Genomic DNA, 22,031 nt, shown 5'->3' with positions numbered 1-22,031 from the left:
GTCCAAAGTGTAAAACATCACAGACTCACCTTGGCAGAAGGAGGGGGCCAGCCTTTTGACAGATCACAGCTGGGGTGGAGTCACCAGCCAGCTCCCCAGCAGTACCGAAGCCTGTGGTACTAACTCAACGCTTATGAAGCACACAGTTTCACTCCGGCATTTTGCTTTGGGGACCAGAGCAGAGTGTTGTTTTTATTAACTTTTGAGCCTGGTCCTCAAAGGAAGAAATTCCACCAGTTCTGTTCCAGAACCTTCCATGCATATATCCAGCTGTGCCCATACCGTTCTTCTCAGGGTGGCCTTTGCATTCAAGCTGTTGTTCTCAGACAGCCCCAAGTCACTGGGGAATTCCACAGCAGAAGGCTCTGGCCCTGTAGAGGCCTGGGAAGGCTCTTGCCGTCCTGTTGGAACTTCCTAACCTCCTCAGGAGACAGCCTGGGGCAGAAACCTTTATTTTTTCTTTTGTTCCGAAGGTCAGAGCTCGGAAGAGCGGAGCTGGACTTGATGACTGAGTGTATAGTTTCAGGCTCCAAATCTCCATGTTAATGTTTGACCAGCTCACTTTTCCTCTTGGGGATTGTTTTAGTAGATAAAATTCTTGTGGTCTCTATGGGGTTGGGACTTAGTTCAGGTAGAAACTTGAACCTGACCCTCAGCATAGGCCTGGGTAATAAGAAACAAATATATATTTTCTTAAATTTATTTTTAATTTTTTTTATTGAACTATATATTTTCTCTGCTCCCCTTCCTTCCCCCTCCCCTTCTACCCTCTCCCATGATCCTCTCAGTCCCAATTTACTCAGGAGATCTTGTCTTTTTCTACTTCCCATGTAGATTAGATCCGTGTATGTCTCTCTTAGGGTCCTCATTATTGTCTCATTTCCCTGGGGTTGTTATTTGTAGGCTAGTTTTTTGAAACAAATATTCTTGAACACCAAGAAGGACACAGTAGCAGGCTGTTTGAGGGTTTGTTCCCTGGGATTAATAACACTGATCAGGACCAGACCCTACACGTGTTACAGCCATGTGACTTAGCATCTCTAGGTTTGTTTCTCACTTGCGAAGGGACAGCTGTGATCGTGACTCTCCTCACAGAGGGATGCTTGTGTTTAAAGGAGATAATGAGAGGAGAGTTGTGCCCAGTAACCAGTCATTCTTACCACTGAGGCTTGAAATGATGGTTTAACCTGGAATGTGTTCAGCGAGCCCAGATGAAGATGTTCTTGTATCTTCCCCATGCGACCCTTCAGGCCTCAGTGCCAGGAGCTGAAAGTGGTCTTGACCCCAAGCATCTGCCCTCGGAGGGAGGGTGAGGCAGGGGCAGAAAGATGTGAGGGGAGTGATCAGTGCCATTATGACCAGGCAGGGCTAGAAGACAGGATAGGGAACCTGTGAGGTTCAGGCTACGGGAAGGACTTAGAACAATAGTTATCACTCTTCATGTGCCATAGCCTCCCTACCCACAGACCCACTTGGTCCTATGTCCAAGCTGGAAACATTAGGGCAAATAGAGAAATGAGACAGACAGGAGACTATGGGATGAAATGCCAGCGGGGGCTGGAGCTGTATGCAAACTAGACCGAGCACAGTGTGGCCTGCCTTTTCTGAGTGACCCTGTGGCCACTGTTACTCTGTGCTGTGCACCAGGACACCCCTTTACCAACCTCACCGAACTCTATCCTGGTACCTTATCTCACTTTGTATTTGGGGGCAAAGTCTTACTCTGTTGCCCAGACGTGCCATGAATTTGTAACCCTCCTGCCCCAGCCTCCCGAGTAGCTGGGATTACAGGCCTGTATCATCAAGTCATGGCTTGGGCTTTATTCTTAAGGAGAATGTGGAAAGTGGTTGGTTTAATAAACTCATGTCACAGAAGAGAAATTGAAATGCAGAAACTGAACATGTTGTTCCCAAACATCCAGCCTGTGGGAAGTTAGAGCCATGATTCCAGGCCTCTGCCCTCTGTTTGCCCTGAGTGTCAGGGCCGGAACTTCTTCAGGCTACCTTTCGCTCACGTGAGGAGCCCTGGGTGGCTGCAGATCCCTTCCTGAGGGAATGGTAACTTATGGGCAGTACCTACTGATGTCACCCCATGGGCATCCTTCTTGCCCCTCCTTACCCATCATTAGAACCAAGGGACAGCCATATTCAAATAGTCTTGACTGCTAAGGGACACTAAACCCAAATCCAGGATAAGACTTCTCTTGACCTGCAGGCCAACAGGGAAGACTATTGGGTGTCATGAAAACCCTGTGCTCACATGAGCTATGAAGTCTACTTCACCTTGAGGAGGAGTCCTTTGGGTTAAACTAATTTACCATGTAGTAATCTTGAAGCAGACTTGATATTGAGGGTGGCAGGTGGATTGGGTTGTGAGTGTCACAAACTCCTAGCAGAATCCATTAGTCAGAGAAACAGCCCACTGGAAGATGCGGGAGGAGACAGGAAAACAGAAGTGGATTTATTTCAAGGCCTTGGCTCATGCTATAGCGGAGCTAGAATGTGAAATCTTCAGAGAAGGCCCACAGGCTGGAGACCTAGGTGATAGACAAGGGTGCTGCTCACATTTGAAGACTGTATGGAGATAGAAGCATTTCCTAGTCAATGAACAGCTTGTGCCCCAGAGGCTGGGAATTCAGACTGCATTGTAATTCAGTTAAGAAGGATAAGATCCTGGGTTTGACTTTCAGTCACCTGTGCTCTACTTTGGTAAGGTTATGTGGGCTCTTTCAGGGTAGAGAGAAGAGTGGCTTAATGTTGTAGGAGACTGTTTGCTCCTGGCTGCTCAGCCCTGAAATAACCACACAGAAACTGTTAAGTGATTACTTAAATCACTGCTTGGCCTATTAGCTCTAGCTTCTTATTGGCTAGCTCTGGCATCTTAATTTAACCCATTTTTTAAAATCTGTGTATCACTTTGTGGCTGTGGCTTACTGGCAAGGTTTTGGCTCGTCTGTTCCCAGCCACAGATACATGGTATCCTTTAATTCCCCATTCTTTCTCCCAGCATTCAGTTTAGTTTTCCCCTCCTACATCTTGGGCAGGACCAAGACAGTTTCTTTTTTCATTAAGCAATAAAAGCAGCACATATACAGAAGGACTTCATGCACCAGTTCTGGACCTGGGAATTTGAATCCATAAATTCATTCTTTTTCTTTCCAACCTATTTTGACCAGCCCCAGTAGAGGCAACCAACCAGTCTTTTAATTAAAAAAAAATTACCTATGGCATCAAATACAACATTCACAGCCTTGCCTTGTAGCAGTATTTGATTCAGGGTCCCCAGTGGTGTTTTCATCATGCCACGGTGGCATGGACGACATGCGTTTTCTTTACTATAAAATAATCATTAGTGCCCCTGAATTACCTCAGATTAGAGAATCAATTCTAGAAACTTCAGGAAACTTACCCTGTATATTTTGTTTACCGTCCCAAGGGATGGTATATGCCTGTGATCCCAGCACAGGGATGGGGATTCAGCTCATGAGAAGTCTGTGATTGTGAGACTATAAGGGATAGTCCTTAAGGCTAGCCTAAAAGAGGCATAAGTAGGATTGTTAGTTGAAGGTCAGCCTGGGCTATAGTTTAGCATGGTACTGACTCAAAAAAAAATAATAAAAGGACTAGTGAGATAGACACACAGGAACCTGAGTTTGTCTCCCAGAATTCATGTAAAGAAAACGGTGTGGTGGTTCATGACTGTAATGTGTTGGGGAGGCAGATCTCAGGCTCGTTGACCAGCTGGGCTAGCTTAGCTTACTTAGAGAGCTCCAGGCTAATGAGATACACTGTCTTCTATATGTGCAACTCCCTGCCCCACGTTCATTTCCCACACTACACACACGGGCACACACACACACACACACACACACACACACACACACACACACACAATTTGTTGCTTTAGAACCGAACCATCCTTGCTGTCAGCATCTCACTGCATAGTCCACAGGCAGTTGGTTGGGGCTGTGGCCCGAGCACTCCCAGAGAAAGGCAGAGTAACGTGGGTCTCTCTGCCTTTCCAATGAGTCTCATTTCCCTGGGCTTCCGTGGCTGAGCTTTAAGGCTCCCTACACGTGGTTTGCCATTGTTCTTGCTTTGGATTTGTCCTGCTCCTCCTTCATGGGAAATGACAAACTGTTGGAGCCCGGAGCTGTCAAACATTTTCAAACCCCAGCCTGTAGTTATTCTTCATGAATGTGCTCGGCCTGGGGCTGGTTGTGAATAAACATCACCCGCCCAGCCCCTGCATTCCTGGCCTGACTAGTGCGTCTGCCAGAGTCTGGCTTGGGGTCATATCCTTCAGTTTAGACTTTCCCTGGAGAAGAGAATCAGAAACTACAAACGGCCGCCAAGAAAGCATCAGCAGTGTATTTAGAGGAGCATAAAAAAGGCCAATTAAGCTGTTCGTGGTTTATTATTATTAGTAGTAATGATGGCTGGCACACGGCAGCTCACTGGTGTCTGTGGTCTGACTGAGCCCTGGAAGCCAGTCCATGGCTTCTTCCAGCACACGGTTTATAGGGCAAGGAGAGGAGCCCATGGCAAGGCTCTGGGTCACTGACGTGGGGCTGTACGTGGGACAGGTAGAGAGCACTGTGTGACCCACACTCCCCTGAAGGTGGAGGTTTTGGATACGATGGTCCTATCCTACCTAATTTGTGGAGCCAAAAAGTAGAAATAAGACTGGTAAGGACCTCGGACTCCCTCAGGAGGCCTGACTGGAGACGTGGCTCATCGGTGAAGAATTCTTGTTTTTGCAGAAGACCAGACAGTTTGGTTTGCAGCACCCACACTAGACCCCTCACAACCACTTGTAACTCCACTTCAAGGAAGCTAAGACTTTCTTCTAGTCTCTGCTGGCACACCCACTCACATCTCCATATTCATACACAGGCAGGCATACACACATACACCTAAATAAAAAAATAAAAAAAAAATCTGTGACTTCCTCTCCGCAGGTCTTTTCATGGCTTCATCTTGGGTTGGCCCGGAGTCCTCACTCTGATGGTCTAAGGAAGAAATTATATGTCTCTAGTGATCTTGGAGGCTCTGACCCATCCTGTGTTTTCCAGTGGCCAAAGGCTGAGTTCATTGTCACATAAGGGCTTATGCTAAGGGGGGGGGGGGCAGAGGGCAGGGGACCCGGTCCCACAACACTCACACCCCAGTCTCCGACAAAGCCTGTCTGTTTCTAGTAGCGGGCTCCCCCAGTCAGATTTCCAGGGCCAGGATGGAGGTGCAGACTCAGTCACAGGACAGAGGAGGACAAATTCTAGGCCGTCCTGGGGATGTGTATTTCCCAGATAGATGAGATGTTGTTTTCTCTTCCGAGCACCTTTGTCGTTCTGACTTCTTATGGTGACAACACCTGTGTACCCCGAGGGCTGTGGGCACAGTGGGCAGCAGGGTTCGCAGACCTGGCTGTGGGTCTTTTGAACAGAGGTGGGGCAGTGGATGGCAGGACTCGCAGGCCTGGCTGGATTGGGAGTTAGATTTCATCAGCTCTGTTGAAGTTCCTCTAGGAGCCAATGCTGCCCCTACTCAGCTGCTGCACCTTACAAGGGGCCTGAAGAACAGCTAACAGCTGGCATCTGCTTTATGAGGTCTTTTTCCATTTGGGGGCCTGTGCCCAGTGCGCTTGTACAACTATTCTATTGGGAGAGCTTCCCATAGGTAAGGATTGCTGGGTCCCTCTCTTGGCTCTTTCCTCCAGGGGTCTCCTTTCTGCATGCTTGTTCTTGGTTCTAGAAACCTCCCTCCTGCCTGGAGGCTGTTACCGAGTGCGGACAGGAGGCAGCTTGTGGCCTCCCAACACCCTCTCACTAAACAGCCACTTCTTTGTGACATTCCTGAGGCAGGAGGGGGCAGCTCCCTGGAGCCAGTTTTGAGTGTCTGGGCAAAGAGGGTGTTGTGGGCTATTATCCAGTGATAAGCCTCTGCAAGGACTGTGGAGAGGAAGGGAGACACATTCCTGACTGAGAAGGATTTGGCCTTGAGGGTGGGTCGCGTGTTTAGAGAAAAGAAACTTGCCTGGGTGAGGGCAGCAGAGGCAGATGGATTTGGGTAACCTGAGAGCAAGTTCCAGCTTTCAGCCTTTGAATTAGCGAAACATTAGAGCACCGGGTTGGCTCGACACATATTCGTTAAGCACCTACTGTATGCAGTCAGCAAGATGATCGTTCGGTATGTTGAATGCTGACTGTGTGCAGGCAGAAAGGTGATCCAGGTGTCACTGTCAGGAATTCAACACTTTGAAAGTGGGTGATAATGTGGGTGTAGGGTGCTTAGGGGAATGGTGGGGCCTGGACCATGAAAGGGGAGGCTGAAAAAGCCAGGCCTGGTGGCACCCTTCTGTAATCTCAGCTCTCCAGAATCCAGACAGGAAGATAAGAAGTTCAAGTTCATCCTCTGCAGATGTAGTGGGTCCAAGGCCAGACTCAGCTAGGCAAAAAAGAAAAGATTGGCATTGAATCATGAGGGACATGGGTGAAGTTTGGGGACAAGGCAGGTTTTTTGTTTTGTTTTGTTTTGTTGTCTAAACATGAAAGGCATGACTCGAGAGGTTCTTAGAGGGGTTGTGTGGAAGAGAATAGTATTCAGAGACTGTTGTGTGAAGATGGAGTGTCTATACACGCCACGGGTGTCACAGTGTCACCGAGCCTGCATGGGGAACTGGGACAGCAAGCCCAAACCTAAAATCCGCTGGAATAGGCCAGGAAAGGGATGAGGCCTGTCAAGGGAAGAGTGCATTTAAGACATACAAGGTGAACATTAGGCTGTGTAAGTGGCCCCGGTTGTCAGGCCTCCTCTGGAAGGAGAAGGCACCATTTGGACATCTGGGGAGCTGACATTCTTTCCTGGACATCATATGAAGTTAGGCCAGGTTTCTAGAGACTCTAACTGTAGATTCTCATGAAGTCCGCTGTGGCTCTGATGGCTGCTATTGTTGGCTCCCCTTGTGTGGCCACTTAGGCATCCAGGCATCTCTAGAAGATTCTGCCACTATTCGCTCTCTGATACCTCAGCCTTGTGATTTCATTTATGATTTCTGCTCTATAGCTAGAATTAAACATGGTAAAGGGTGTGGGGAGAGGGCTGTCAGGTATGAGCAAGGAGGACACCTTCTGCATAGTAAAGATGATCCACTCATCAGCCAAAAAAAAAAAAAAAAAGGAGATTCTAGGTGGTTCTGAGGCCTGGGTGTTGGAAGCCGTCTGAGTTGGAGATCAGTGGTATGCAACATGTATAGTGTTTAGGATTGTCTCAGGAGAGAGCGTTGAGTCCACAGAGCAGGGCATCTTAGTGTGTGCTGACTTGGTGGCTTTGGCTGCCTAGGGTACTGGACTTCCAGCTGTGGGTGTCATCAACATGAGATGAGGGTGTATCCCCAGGGAGGGAATGCTGAGAACATCTCACAGTGCCAAGCACCTAGTAATGTCTGCTAAGAGTGATCTCTTACTCATGGGGTGTCGGACTGAGCCTTCGCATCTGTTTCTCAGGAACTGTGGTGTATGGTGAGCCCATCACTGCCAGCTTGGGGACTGATGGCTCTCATTATTGGAGTAAGAACTGGGCCAAGGCCGCTGCCTTTGTCACCTCCCCACCCTTGAGCCCCGACCCAACCACTCCAGACTTTCTCAACTCCTTGCTGTCCTGGTGAGTATTGGTGCCTTGTTCCTAGCTACACTCTAGATCTCCTCAGACCAGAATGACCCAGCAGGTGACAGCGTGGTGGTTGGGAACACGTCTAAAAATAGACCCTTACTGACCAAAGTTGGGGTTAATAAGTGAGAGCAAGGAGTTATTGTGTCACCATCCTGGGTAGAAATTCTGATGGGAACCTGGGTCATTCTGAGAGCCAACTAAAGGGTCTGAAGAGGCATCAGAAGGACGCCAGCATGGTTGGTGGGACATCACTTAGGAAATATCTCACCAGTCAGATTGAGGTACCCTGAGCTGTTAGGAAGCCTCATGTCGTATGTTTCCTTCCAGTGGAGATCTCCAGGTCACTGGCAGCGCCCACTGTACCTTCAACACTGCTCAGAAGGCTGTGGGGAAGGACAACTTCACTTTGATTCCCGAGGGCACCAACGGCACAGAGGAGCGGATGTCCGTCATCTGGGACAAAGCTGTGGTAAGGACTGATTCCCCTCTTGTCCTGCTGAAGGCACGTGCCTGTCTCTGTGGGTGTGGGGCTAGTGTTGGCCAGGTGAGAACATTCTAGAAACTCGAACTTGTGAGATGGTATTTCCAAGGCAGTTCCTAGGAGCTCATTTCCTTCTAAATATGACATCTAAGTCCTGTGTCAATGAGGAGATAGCTTCCTCAGTCCCTGCTGACCCACCCAATCGGCAGTCTTTGACACACTCTGGGAGTGTGTTGGAGAACTTCCAGGCTTCAATATATGTGCCCACCACAGGCTTGTTTGACCTGTTTTGGGCGGATACTGACCTCGGGAGTTTGAAAGCTTTTTCACTTTATGTTTTAAAATATAGTAACAGGTTTTCTGATTCTTAATGACTTCTTTAGATTATGTGAGTAAGAATCACCTTGTGTCAGAGTTAGTCGACGGTGAGCGTTTTGGGGCATGTCTTCAGTTTTTGCCAGCACATGTGTGCACAGTATGTGTCGTTTTTGCCAGCACATGTGTGCACAGTATGTGTCGTGTCGGCTTTCAGGTAACATTAGCGTCATACACACTACCTCACTGCCCATGACTTAATATATCATGAAACTGTTATCGTTTTTAAACCCACATGAAATACAGGAAACATACTTTTAATCTTCTTGTTTGTTTTCCTGAGACAGGGTCTCACTGGGAGGCCTGGGTTGGCTCAAAACTAGCAGTGTAGACCAGGCTGACCTTCACCTCAGAGATCCACCTTCCTCTGCCTCTCCAGTGCTGGATTGAAAGGTGTGGCCACTGCACCCAATGGACAGCTTGATTTTTAATGGTAGATAAGGTTCTCTTTTTTTCCTAACACCAAACGGTCAATTTTCTATAATTCTTTGACTAAAAATTGGTGTTCCTTCTATTTTTTTTAAATTGAGATGAGTCTCCATATAGACATATCCTTGGGTACATCTTTAACTATGAGAAGTTTCAAGAAGTAACATTGCCAGGTCAGAGGGAGTCTGTTAAAGACTGTAAATCATATTGTTAAACTCCCTCCTGCAAAGATTATGACACTTGGCATGGCATATGACACTCCTCAGTGAGTATAAAGAGCAGAAACTCAAAACACAACTAACTTAGTAAATTGCGTTTTTCTTATTTGACACTCATTTCTCTGCCGGAATGAATTTTTTGATATGCCTTTTTTGTCATTTAAAAATTTTTCTTCCCCTTAATGGACACTCATTTCCTTGTTCTCTAGTGTTTAGAGCAGGTATGGAAGGGAAGGACTTCAGGAAATGATCAGCCCTTACTGTATATCTAGGAAAGCCAGCCTGGCCTGAGATTTGTTGACTAGAAGCCCAGACCTATGCCTGTCTTTGCTGAAAGGGAAATCCCAGAGTGCATTGCGTGTCAACACATGTTTCTTTATTGCCGAACATGGTCCACCTTCAGCTTTCTGACCTCTGCCCTCCCTGTGTGTGCGTGTGCATTTGTGTGCACATGTGCACATACACACATGTGTCCTGTGTCCCACAGGTCACTGGGAAGATGGATGAGAACCAGTTTGTGGCTGTGACCAGCACCAACGCAGCCAAGGTCTTCAACCTTTACCCCCGGAAAGGTCGCATTGCGGTGGGATCTGACGCGGACTTGGTCATCTGGGACCCTGACAGTGTGAAGACTATCTCTGCCAAGACGCACAACAGTGTAAGGCTTGCCCATCGTGGGTAGACAAGTGTGCTGCAGGTACCGAGAGACAGGGCCAGTCCAGGGATTCGGGCAGGACCACAGTTGGATAGGAGTGAAGCTTCTCCAGGGTGTGCTGTGGCTTCAGTCTTCCCAGGGCTGGACCAACACTCTTGCTTTCTTTATTGAGGTCCATGAAACGGCATCTCTTGTCCATGTTCCAGAGCAATGGCCTCTGTCCTTAGACACTTAGAGTCCCTAGAGTGACATTAGAACCCCAGAAGCTTCTAAAAGTCAGGCATCATCCTATTGCTGTGGTTTGGGTAGTACCTCTTGTGGTGGGCTTACTTCAAGGGACCTAGCTAGAGAGTAGTTAAGTGTCCACTCCTGAGGTGACCAATGGGCACTTCCATTTTTGTGTCCCCCTTCCCTGAGGTCTGATTGATAGCTATGCGTCTTGTCCTAAAGGAATTTTGACTTCTCCTTTCATAGAAGAAATAATCCAGACATGGGGTCACAGTTTAATAGCTTGTAAAAATTGGGGACGCTCTTGGTCACGGAGCTCAGGGATTAACATCCTAGTGTTTCACCTGAGAACCAGGGGCTCAGTGAGGTTTGGGTGTTCTGAGAGTTTGTGAATTCAGTGAGCAGGAAGCTGAGGTATCAGGTACCAGCAGTTCCTCAGATAGCGCTAAATGTACCGAACACCAAGTGGGTAAGGGAAGGACCTTGGATGGGTGTTTTACTTTCTGTTTTTGGAGACAGGATCTCATGACATATACTACACTGACCTCGAACTCACTATCCTCCCGTCTCAACCTCCCTGTTGCTGGGGCTACATGTATATATTCCACCAAGCTAATAAAGTATTCTGTGCCAGCTCATTACTCAAATCTTATTTTCTCCCCATCTTGATAATGTATTTAGCTTTAGCCATATGAGCAAGAGACAGTTCTTACAATACTGAGCTATAAAAGAGCATGGAAGTTATGTATTTAAATTTTAACATAAACTTTTTAGAAATAGCCAAAGGGTGGGGAGTGTCCTGCAAGTTATACACATGCATTGCCTGCAGAGGCCAGAAGAGGGCACCAGATCCCTGGACCGGGAGTTAAGTGTACTAATGAACTGCCCAGTGTGGGTGCTGGGAACTGAACTTTGGCCCTCTGGCTATAATAGCAAGTACTCTTAACCTCTGACCTAGCTCCCCAGTCCCTAGAACCATCATTTGTTGGGATTCTGTCCAACTGGTTCCCCAAGAAGGCAGATAAAGATAATAGAGTTTCAGTAGGGCTTACCCAAAATGCTTGGAATCAGAGGCATTTGGATTTCAGAATTTTTCAGGTTCTCATATATTTGCTTGAATGTTGGTAGCTGGGCATCTCTAATCTGAAAACCTCAAGTCCATAACTCTCTAAAATCCAGCTCACTTGAATCTTGACCTGAGTTGTCTCCCCGCTTCTTACAGAAACTGTTGGTGTGTGTAGTTTTGGTTGTTGTTTAAGAGTTCGATGCATTAGTACTGTTGTCTTGACACAGACCTGACTCAAACTCACACACACACACACACACACACACACACACATACACACACACCAGTGATACAGAGTCTCGTTAGTGCTGTCCATGTGTACGCGCATTTCGAGCTAACCGCTTAGACTTGGCAAACTCCCCAGAATCTAATCCCTGAAGAAAGGATGGCTCTCCCTCCCTGTCTCAGCAGTCACTGAATGCCTATAGCTCTCTGGGAACCTTTCCTCCATCCGGCAGGGCAGTGTGATCTAGGGCAGACGACCTTATTGTGTAATGGCTGCAATCTTTCTGTCAGCAGATACTGTCTCACAGCAGTGCCTCTGGCTCTTACACTGTCCCCTCTTCCATGCATTCCCTAGCCTTGGGTGTAGGGGTTGTGTCATTGTGTCCCATCTGGAGCATCTGGAGTCAAGTGTGGAAGTGAGGTTTTTTTTTTTTTTTTTGAGTGGGTTTCACTGTAGCTTTGGAGCCTGTCCTGGAACTTGCTTTGTAGACCAGGCTGACCCCGAACTCATAGAGATCCGCCAGCCTCTGCCTCCCAAGTGCTGAGATTAAAGGTGTGCCACCACCACCTGGCTGGAAGTGAGTTCTTAATGAGTGGAGCGATTCTTTGAGTGAAGCTCTAAGTGACCAGCAGGTGTCACAGGGAACACAATTCCCGCTGCTCATGTCTGTGGGCCCGAAACCATAAGGACGGTCAGCCCCAAGTGCCGTAGCGGCGTAGGGCAGGTCCAGGCATTTCTGAGACAGGTCTGGGCTTTTCCCCAGTCTAAATCCTCTCTCTTGGGCTGAAGGGTTTGGGTGTGGCATGCTGGGCTCAGTGCCAGCTTCTGTGGCCCCTGTGGGTCCGGAGATGGTGGGCGCTTCGTGGGCAGACTGCTGGACTGCTTGTTGATGGCTGGTCTTACCTTGCTAGTTTGGCATTAGCCTTGGTGCCACGCCTGCTCAAACTTGTATCGTCCATCCTGGGATCCTCAGTGACCTCCTGAGGGTGAACCTTTCGTCCGCGTGTGTCTCATTTTGCATGCCCACTCTTTTCATTTGACCTTCTCACTACAGGGTCTGGTGTGATTATCCCGCGTGGGAAGATCAATCAACGAGAGGTGCAGAGAGCCTCAGTGACCGGTCTAAGGTTACATAGTGATTTTGCGGTCGAGCCAGAGTTAGAAGCCTTCATTTTTTTGGCACCCTTCCCCCCACCACACTGCGTGCACAGAGTCATGGCGGGGTGGGGTGGAGAAAGTGCTGTCCTCTTTAGTGGAGTGCCCTCTCCAGAGGGAATAAAAGGGACAGCCAAGGCTCCTTAAAGACACAGGTGACGGGGCAGGTAGCTGGCATCGGGACCTCTCGGCTTAGAAAGAAAACAGGGAGGCGTGAAGGTGCGGGAAGACAGTTGCAGCCGACTGACGCCTTTATCTAAACCTTTAGGGCAGTATCCTTGCCCTGATGTTTTTGGAGAGATGTGGCCCTTCCGAATGCCTCATTGCCTGCTCCTGCTTCAGGGGCTGGCACTAAGCATGCCTATGTGGTGTTGCTCATCTGGTAAAGCACAAGCAACAGACTCCAGGTCTGGCTTCAGTGTGGAAAATCTAACTTATCCATAACCCTATTGCTAAGCCTCCATTAGATTTTCCAAGATTCCAACTTGCTCTCTCATTTTTTTGGAAATCCTGTGACGTTAAAAATGCCCACGCTTAGTGGTGGCACAGCCTCCCTTCTCAAAGGATGACGGGAAGTCTGGGATCCCGTCTTTGAACGTGCCAGGCTTAAATCACTCAGATCTGTGGGTCTCAACCCCTTTGGGAGGGGTTAAACGACCCTTTCACAAGGGTTCGCTAAGACCGTTGGAAAACACAGATATTTACATTATGATTCATAACAGTAGTAAAATTGCAGTTATGAAGTAGCAATAAAATAATTTTATGGTTGGGGATCATCCTAACATGAAGAATTGTATTAAAGGGTCGCAGTATCAGGAAGGATGAGAACCATTGATTTAGTAGAGCCGTGGTCCTGCTTCTCTCGGTATTTTAAAGGCTACAGAAGACTTCACACCAGCTCCTTCCTAGGCCACTAGCCCCAGTGCATACATTGTTCAGGGTTCGGGTACCAGGGACCTGTGCTTGTGGAGACCGAGTCCAGGACAGCCAGCAGTGGACAGGAGCCTGGGGCTTTTGTGCCATTTCTCCTTTCATAGGTTAGGTGTGGCAAAGAAGTATCTAAGGTCTCTTCACTGGCGAATGGCCGGTCTTGGATCAAAGGGTCCATGGCCAAGGTTGTGTCTGTCTGGAGATGAATCACAAATTAGGAAGTGATGGGAGTGAGGAAGACGTCACCTTGATCTTAGACAACCCTCCCACGCTTCCCTAGTCATGTGAGAGGAGACAGGATTCTCTCATCTTGCTCTACACGCAAAGATCCCTTATTGCGTCATTGTTGACATATAAGCCTTGGGAGGGTGGCGTGTGGGGAAATCTAATAGTTCTAAGGCAGGGCTTAAGTGATATGGACCACTGTTACCCAGTGCCTGTCTTTTGCCATGCACAAGACAAAACCAATGGTGAGATACATCTTTAGTTTCTGTATCGTGGTGCAGGAAAGGACCCGAGATAAGGATGCTAGTTGGGACAGGCATGGCCTTTGAATGGGATCGGAAAGATGCGGGTTAGTCCTTGGGGAGGTGGTGTGGAAAAGCCCACCATGCTTCTGCTGTGCCCTTGAGGATGGGGGTGAGGAAGAAGATCCTGCCCGGGATCGTGAACTGGAAGCTGGCACGCATGCAGGCTTGGGGTTTAAATCTCCCTGCCTGTGTGGGTCAGACAGCCTTGAGCTGAAAATGCCGTGGGTGGCATTTCTTCAGTGGTGCTAAACCGCAGGACCTAGGGTACCCCCTGGAGGATCTGGCTACCCCTAGGCTACTGCGCCTGCACAGTCAACTCTGATTCCAGGAACAAGCATCCTGTTCAGGGGGTAGCTGTGAGCCATGGTGTCCCCCGGAATCACGGAATCCATCTGTAAAGCCTCTTGCCTGCAGCCCTGCCCCTCCACTTTTGTTCACAGCAACGCCCCACGTTTCTCTGTGGAGCTTTTGCATAGTGCTCAGAGCAGTCACTGCCAATACGGAGCGGTGTGGCTTTTCCACATGTGACACATGCTGCCATGTCATTGTGACCTTTCTCTGTACTCTGAGCCCCCCCCCCCCCCCGAGCAGAAGTGGCCTTTGACCTGGGTGGTGCGGCCCTGCCCTCAACACAGATCCGCTAGCGTTTTTTTCTCTTGGTCTGAGTTTTCCCAGAAGCACATCTGCTCTGTGACACACGCTAACCTCCAGCTGCAGCCGTTTGTTCCCGCGGACAGCCGTGTGGAAAGAGCTGTAGGCCTTCTGCCCACGCTGAACCAGAACTCCGAGAACTGTGGACATGGCTCTGACCCAAAGCCTCTTGTTTTCCCGGGGCTTCGCTGGCAAAGGCACAGGAAAGCCTCCCACCCGTTTCCCAGGAGGGGGCGCCAGACTGCCTGTCTTCACTCTCAAGGCCATGAGCCCCCCAAACACCTGTGGGTCATTGAGGACTCTAAACCCTCAAGGAAAGCCTCCCACCCGTTTCCCAGGAGGGGGCGCCAGACTGCCTGTTTTCACCCTCCAGGACGTGAGCGCCCAAACACCTGTGTGTCACTGAGAACTCTCAACCTCAGTCCTCACAGGCTGGCACATGTCTTTACCTGTCACCAGTCTATAGTGTTGAGGACTGTGGTTTAACCATAAGCTCCTTATAGGCTTGACATCCAGGCAAGGCTGTAGGAAACCCGCCTCATTTCGCAGTTCAGCTGGACCTTGTTCAGAGGCACCAGCCTTGGGAAGTCTGCCGGCACTGGGGGAGAGTTGGTGGACACGGTCTCTGCTAATGAAGAGCCCCTTTCTTCTCTCCCCATTCTGCTTCTCTTTTCCCTTCTTTTTTATTGTACTGGGGACTGAACCCAGGGCCTTGTGCATTCCAAGGGTTCTGCCACTAAGTTCATTCTACCACTAAGCTACATCTCCACTCCGTTAAAACCACCTTGAACACACTGTCGCTCAGTCAGGGCCTTGACTTGTGTGTGAACTTGCTGCCCCAGAATCCCGAGCATCTGGTTCATAGGTCTGCCCCACGAGACACAGCTGGAATAATTTAATTTGTAAAGCATCTACAAACACATGTGTGCGAGGAAGCACGTGCGTGCGCACACACATGCACACACACGCGAGCACACATGCACGCACGCACACATACACAGAGGCATGTGCGTACTGCCGATGTTATTACATGTTTATTTTTCTCTCAGATTTGGAAGTGGAAGTGAATCTATATTATTGACAGAAAGTGAGTGTCCCCAGGGTGGCTAGCGGGAACAGGCTCATCTCTGGGGTATACCAGTAAGCTTCAACAGCCTGATTCAGTTCAGGCCAGGGCCAGGGCCAGGGCCAGGGCCAGGGCCAGGGACAGGGACAGGGCTTGCTCTGATGGTAACCATCCTCCTCTACCCCCAGGCTCTTGAGTACAACATCTTTGAAGGCATGGAGTGCCGTGGCTCCCCACTGGTAGTCATCAGCCAGGGCAAGATCGTCTTGGAGGATGGCACGCTCCACGTCACTGAAGGCTCGGGACGCTACATCCCCCGGAAGCCCTTCCCTGACTTTGTGTACAAGCGCATCAAGGCAAGGAGCAGGGTGAGTGACTTGGCTAACTTTTAAACACCATAGATTGAGTTTAATGCCGCAGGCATTCACTGAGTACCGTGAGTCAGAATACTGAGACGGGGGGACAGAAGGATAAAGACAACTTGACGCTTTCATCCCGACATGTAACCTGCTGGTGGAGGAGACAAGGGTGACCACAGCTTTGGTGACGAGTGCGGGGTAAGAACCCAGAGGAGGAAACCCCTGCTGCAAATCACGGAGGCAGATGCTATGGAAGAATACATTTGGGATTTGAAATTTACTTAAGAGTTTCTCAAGCCAAAGGACACTAGGAAGATGGGATGCGATGGGTGGAAATCCGACAGTGTGTTCAGGGAGTGGCAAGCAGCCCCTGGATGGCGCTCCGGAACTGAGGTGGGAGAGGGGTGGAGCTTTAAGGGAATTAAAAGAAGAGTGGGATGAGAGAGACGGTTTGACCTTGAAAATGACCCCAGACCCTCTTCATAGTATGATCAGGGGCTTCTTGGAGGGTTCAAAGATGATGTGACCGGGTGGGAAAGAATTGTAAGAAACCAGCAGAGTAACCCGTTGTTGAGGACCCACCTTGGGAGGGAGGGCTTTGGTCTGGAACTTCAGGGGCTGGTTGTGTATCCTGTGTCTATTGTACTTGTCCATGGGGTGGAGGACTAGTCCCCAGGCATCCCTGGCCTGTCACCTAATCTCCAGACATCCCTGGTCTGTCTCAGCCACTGTTCCATCTCACTGGGAGGGTTCAGGGCAGATGTCCTCTGTGAATGTGACACGGGTTGTGGGGTGATTGTGTGTTTCAGCTGGCCGAGCTGAGAGGGGTCCCTCGTGGCCTGTATGACGGACCTGTGTGTGAGGTGTCTGTGACACCCAAGACGGTGACTCCAGCCTCATCGGCTAAGACGTCCCCTGCCAAGCAGCAGGCACCACCTGTTCGGAACCTGCACCAGTCTGGATTCAGCTTGTCTGGTACGGCCAGGGCTGGGTGGTTCTGGGTAGGTTCAAACTCTGTAGAGGCAGTCTGAGGCTTTGTAGAAAACGCAAGGTAATAGCCGTCTCGTTCTTTCTCCAATGGGGAGCGCTCTAGCCACCAGAAGTGAATCTGTCAATAACCAACTGGGCTTCAGAATCTTCAGATCAGATTTTGTGCCATGGGATGCTGAGACACCCACCCTGTGTGTGACCCCTTTGAGACCGAAGGGACAGTTTCTGGTCTGTCATGTCCATTGTTAAAGAGAGACTGTGGCAGATAAGTGTGGAGCCTGGACTCTCTGCAGCCCACCTTACTCAGGCCTGCTGTGCCTCAGCTCTCACCTGTGTGGTGAGTCTCAGCACTGGCTCCACTGAGTTAGCTCACGTTAGTTGCCTACAACAAAGCCACTGGACATGTGTGAACCATCTGCAGGGGTAAAACCTGTGACAATCCTCTCGGTGACAGAAAAGTAGACTTTCTGTCTTGGAAACTTCCTTCCCCTCTTTCTTCTGGCCCACGATGGGGCCTTCCATTCTCCCAGCTTCCCAAGCTTAGACTGACATCCACGTCCCGTGGCTGGTCAACAGCATAGTTTATTACACAGACTCCCTTTTCTTGCCACATCTGCTGGGTTTTAGAACATACTTTACATGCCCATGACGGATGAGGAATTTCCCACTTTCACGACTCTTTGAGGTGTTTTGGTTTGGGAGACAGGCCCTTTAACCACAGTTTTGTCCCTAAAGTATGAGATTAGTCACAATGCCTATCGCCATGTTATTTACATAGATGGCTCAGGTTGCCAGTCCTTTCTGTGAAAGAAAAGCTTGCATTTTTAAAATTAGAAAAATATCATGTAGATAATGAATTATTTTGTGACTAAGACCCAAATCCAAACATAACACGTGGGCAGGGCAGATGGCTCAGCAGTTAAGAGTGAACTCTGATCTTGTGGGGATCCAAGTTTGTTCCTTTGCGACCATGCCAGATGGCTTGCAACCACTTGTAACTCCAGTTCCAGGAGATCCAGTGCCCTCTTCTGGCCTCCTCAGGCACTGCACTTATGTGCATGAACCCTACCCCTTCATTTATATTTATATATACATATGAATTATTGTATATAATAATATACGAATTATTATATATAATAATATGTGTGAATTATATATAATAATATATGAATTATTATATAATCTTAAGAAACAAACACACACAATGCATCTGTATTTCATATACATGTGACAGTCTTGAAGGGGATTTCATACAGTATTTTTAGTACGCCAGGTCTGACTACAGTCCGTCCTAGCAGGTCAGGTGTGGAATTTCCCACTGTCACATCATGTCAGCTCTCAAGTAGTTTTAGAGTTTAGGGTATTTTGGGTTTGGGAGCTTCAGATCCAGCATTCTTGACCCGGACCGTTCGTACTCCTCCTGAGTGAGAGCCGTGGGTCCTCAAAGAGCCGTACTCACTAGAACCTTGAATCTAACTGCTTTCCTGGGAAGAGATGGCTTGCAACAAGTATGACCTATGGGCTGCAGGGGGTCCACTCTGCTTCCTGTAGTTTGAACCTGTAGTGAGGTTTGGGAGAAAGGGAAAGGTTGTGTGTGCTTGGTTCAGTTTTCCCCCCGGGAGTGTACCTGAGCATACCTTAGGAGTCTGATTTGATTTCACCTTAGTTTTATCTTTTTCCTAGGTGCTCAGATTGACGACAACATTCCCCGCCGCACCACCCAGCGCATTGTGGCGCCCCCTGGTGGCCGTGCCAACATCACCAGCCTGGGCTAAAGCCCCTAGGCTTGCAGGCCACATGGGGATGGGGGATGGGACACCTGAGGACATTCTGAGACTTCCTTCCTTCCATTTTTTTTTTAATTTTAAAGAGCCTGTGATAGTTGCTGTGGGCAGCCAGTTCCTGGGGCTTCCTCTTGGGCCTCCCCCCCATTCTCGGTTTCCCCTTGGAGTTTCTGAATTCGCTCACCCAAGTCCCTACACAGTTGTGATCACCACACCCAAGCCTAGCCTAGCCACCCACCCAACACGGAGCTGCATCTCACACGCAGACGTACACCACCAAGCAGATCCCAGCGAGGGTGCCCTACCACACCCTCGGCTGTGTTCAGTACCTTCCTGACCTGGGAAGATATAGTGAATTGCCCTGAGCTGCCTTCTTTTCTTTTTAAATATTTTTTAAAAATAGGGGTTTTCTTTGTGGGGCTGGGAGGGGTGGGGTGGGATAAGGGATGTTTTGTTTTTGTTTTTTGTTTTTAAATACTAAATTGAAAGCCTGATTCAATATTAATCCACGGGTCTTGAACTGGACATCCTAATGATGCAATTATGTAACCATAGCGCTGCTCTGAGGCTGGCAGGCTGCTGCTGCCCCTCTGGAGAAGCTCCATGCATCTCCATCGCCTTCCCTTACTCTTCCGGGTCAGCTGTTGTGAAGAGGCGGGTTTTCTTCGTTGACCTAGATTTTGCGGCAGATTAGACCTTTTGAGGGTCCTCCTCACCCTTTTCCCACATCTGTCTGTTCCGGCTTTTTCTCCTGCACGCATGGGGAGATTTTGATGCTGATTCCTTGCTTTGTGTTTCCCCTACAATGTTCTTTCCCCTTACCCTGCAGACTGCCCTTCAAGCCAGGCATTCCGAAGATTTGGCCTCAGGCACAACCTGAGAGGACCCTACCTAGTTTTGTACCCACAGCCATAGTTTTGTGTGGTCCAGGTTTCTGTTAAGATTGGTGCTATCCAGTTCCCATCACCAGGAGGTGTCTGAGTTTGAGGCTTGCCAGACACAGGGGTGACCCGGATTATGACACCAATATTGTCCTGTGTGGGCCCAGCATAGAGTCACATGTGGGGAAACATGAAGGCTGCAGAAGTAACGGAGTTCCTGGTCAAATCTGAAAATCCAGTTCTCAAGCTTGTATGACCCAACCAAGCTGGGGCCAGTGTCTCTGAGGAGGAACCAACCAAGCTGGGGCCAGTGTCTCTGTGGAGGAACCCTTCCCAGCCTTTCCCAGGAAAAACTGAGAATTCTCGAACACTAGGTCTCCTCAGTGTGTGCGTGTGTGTGTGTGTGTGTGTGTGTGTGTGTGTGTGCAGGAGGAAACATTTTTTTTTCTGTCCAGTTATTTCAAAAAATCTAACATGATGTGGGAAGCCCTTCTAAGGGTGGAAACCTTGGGGAATAATTAGACTTTGAGCCTCTGTTTTACAAGAGGAAAAAACCCTGTCTTAGGAAAGAAACAATATCTCATGGGAAGGAAACTGTACAAATTGAATGCATGGCCCACTTAGAGATCCTGTCACCACTTAGAGACCATGTCACCTCATGTCTGTCACCCCTCCTCTTCCTGTCGTAGTGACAGCTTTTCACTAGCTGGCTTCTGTCTCTATTTGCCGACTTCTGTCCTGCTTCCTTCCAGATGTGTTTCCAGGTCCGTGTGAGCAGTGTTAGGTCCACAGGCCCTTTACGGATCCAGTCTGCTGTGTAAAGCAGGGTCTCAGAACACAGTGACGCTTTGAGTGTCCACACATTTTGCCTTTGGGGTTAATGGTTGGGGTTTTGGTTTGTTGTTAATTTTTTGCTGTTTTAAAGGTAAATGGCACTTTTAAACATTGGTTGACTTAATATATTTGCTTTTCTTCCCCCCTTACCTGCACTTAGAGAGGAAATTTGAACAAGTTGGAAAACACCTTTTTGTTCGTTCGTTTGGGTTCTGAGAAACCCTCGCAGCTCTTCGGTTCTCCCCGTCTTCCTGCTGTTTCTTGTTCAGGGCCGTGACCCTGTCGGTTGTTTTAGATCATTTTCTTCAAAACCAAACCAAACCAAACAGTTTCAAACCTGAAGATTCCCGCAGTCCGTGTAAGCATGTTTACCCATTGGCTCGCTTCCTGTGTCTGTTAAATGAATGTCATATGTAAATGCTAAGATAAGTCAGCACAGTGTCTCAGAACTGAATAACTGCAGTGACTTGATGCTCTAAATCAATGTAGGATTTACTGCTAGATGGTTTTTTAACCCTTGAACTTGTGATTGTGACCCATGAGGGGGGGACCTTTCAGTGCTAAAGCTGATCATGTGTGTAGCCAGGAAGGTACTTTCGGTTTTTTTTTTTTAAATTTTTTTGTTTTATTTTTTTGTAACCACTGTCTTAATGGCAAAATAATTATGGTAAAAATACAAGTCTCGTGTTTATTATTCCTTAAGAAGAAGTCTGTGTTATATTACCACTGAACACCCAATAAAGCAGAATGTGGTTGTTTCAGAGGCTTTGTCTATATTGAGACCCTTACAGTGTATCGGCTTCCACTCTGAAGTTACTCATGGGGAAGCCCAGGGCGTGGCTTAGATTCAGCCTGTGGACCAGCTCCTGAGGGCTTACCCCCATGCCACAGGTTGCTGTGGATACCCTGGTGACAGGATGAGTTCTCATCCCAGACAATGCCACACCTGGGGACCCGAGAGTCAGGGAGGCTGAGGATCAGTGTCTGAAACCCCACCCTAGAGAGGAGACCCTGAGCCTTCAGGAGTGCCAAGCCAAATCCAAGCCTGGGATCCAAGTGGGGCCACATGAGCTGAAGCAGGTGTTCCGGGTAGGCGCTGGGCTTCCTTCTGATATTTTTATGGGAAATCTTCCAATTAGTTGGGTGCAGGAGAGAAAGAAGATTGCCTAGTGTGTCCTGACACCTCAGCGGAGGTGATGTAAAAACCAAGAACGAGACCTAGGCTTCCAGCCTCAGCCCAGAGCGAAGGATGCTGGTAAGGGTGAGAGGCATGCTGGACTCTCAGTTCCCTGCTTCAGGTCACATTGGTCTGGCTGAAAATGGAGTGTGCTTTGGGCACCCTGGGCTGTCCTATGATAGGGTTGGTTTATCCCTGAGCCCAATAACACCTTATACCATCATCATCATCTAAATTGGATATGAGGTAAAATTCAGAATTATACAAGCCCAGCCTGATGATTCACCAGGGTAAAAGTCAAGTACTTAGGAGGCGGAGGCAAGACTGG

General features: G+C 48.7%; 1 protein-coding gene across 2 annotated transcripts in view; it reads left to right on the top strand.

Moving 5' to 3' along the window:
* Positions 1-21,287, top strand: part of Dpysl2 (dihydropyrimidinase like 2) — a 105,329-nt gene extending 84,042 nt beyond the window's left edge. For both annotated transcript variants that reach the window (XM_048421773.3, XM_048421774.3), the window contains exons 9-14: positions 7,503-7,659; positions 7,996-8,137; positions 9,659-9,829; positions 15,867-16,046; positions 16,847-17,012; positions 18,711-21,287. In XM_048421773.3, coding sequence (XP_048277730.1) covers positions 7,503-7,659; positions 7,996-8,137; positions 9,659-9,829; positions 15,867-16,046; positions 16,847-17,012; positions 18,711-18,802 — 908 coding nt within the window. In that variant the 3' untranslated portion in view covers positions 18,803-21,287. The remainder of the gene's footprint in view (positions 1-7,502; positions 7,660-7,995; positions 8,138-9,658; positions 9,830-15,866; positions 16,047-16,846; positions 17,013-18,710) is intronic.
* The last annotated feature ends 744 nt before the right edge of the window (positions 21,288-22,031 follow it).

This window comes from Myodes glareolus, chromosome 12 (genome assembly GCF_982192425.1).
Source record: "Myodes glareolus chromosome 12, mMyoGla1.1, whole genome shotgun sequence".
NCBI classification, from domain to species: domain Eukaryota; kingdom Metazoa; phylum Chordata; class Mammalia; order Rodentia; family Cricetidae; genus Myodes; species Myodes glareolus.
The sequence above is the reverse complement of the archived record's forward strand: the minus strand, read 5'-3'. Positions and strand labels throughout refer to the sequence as shown.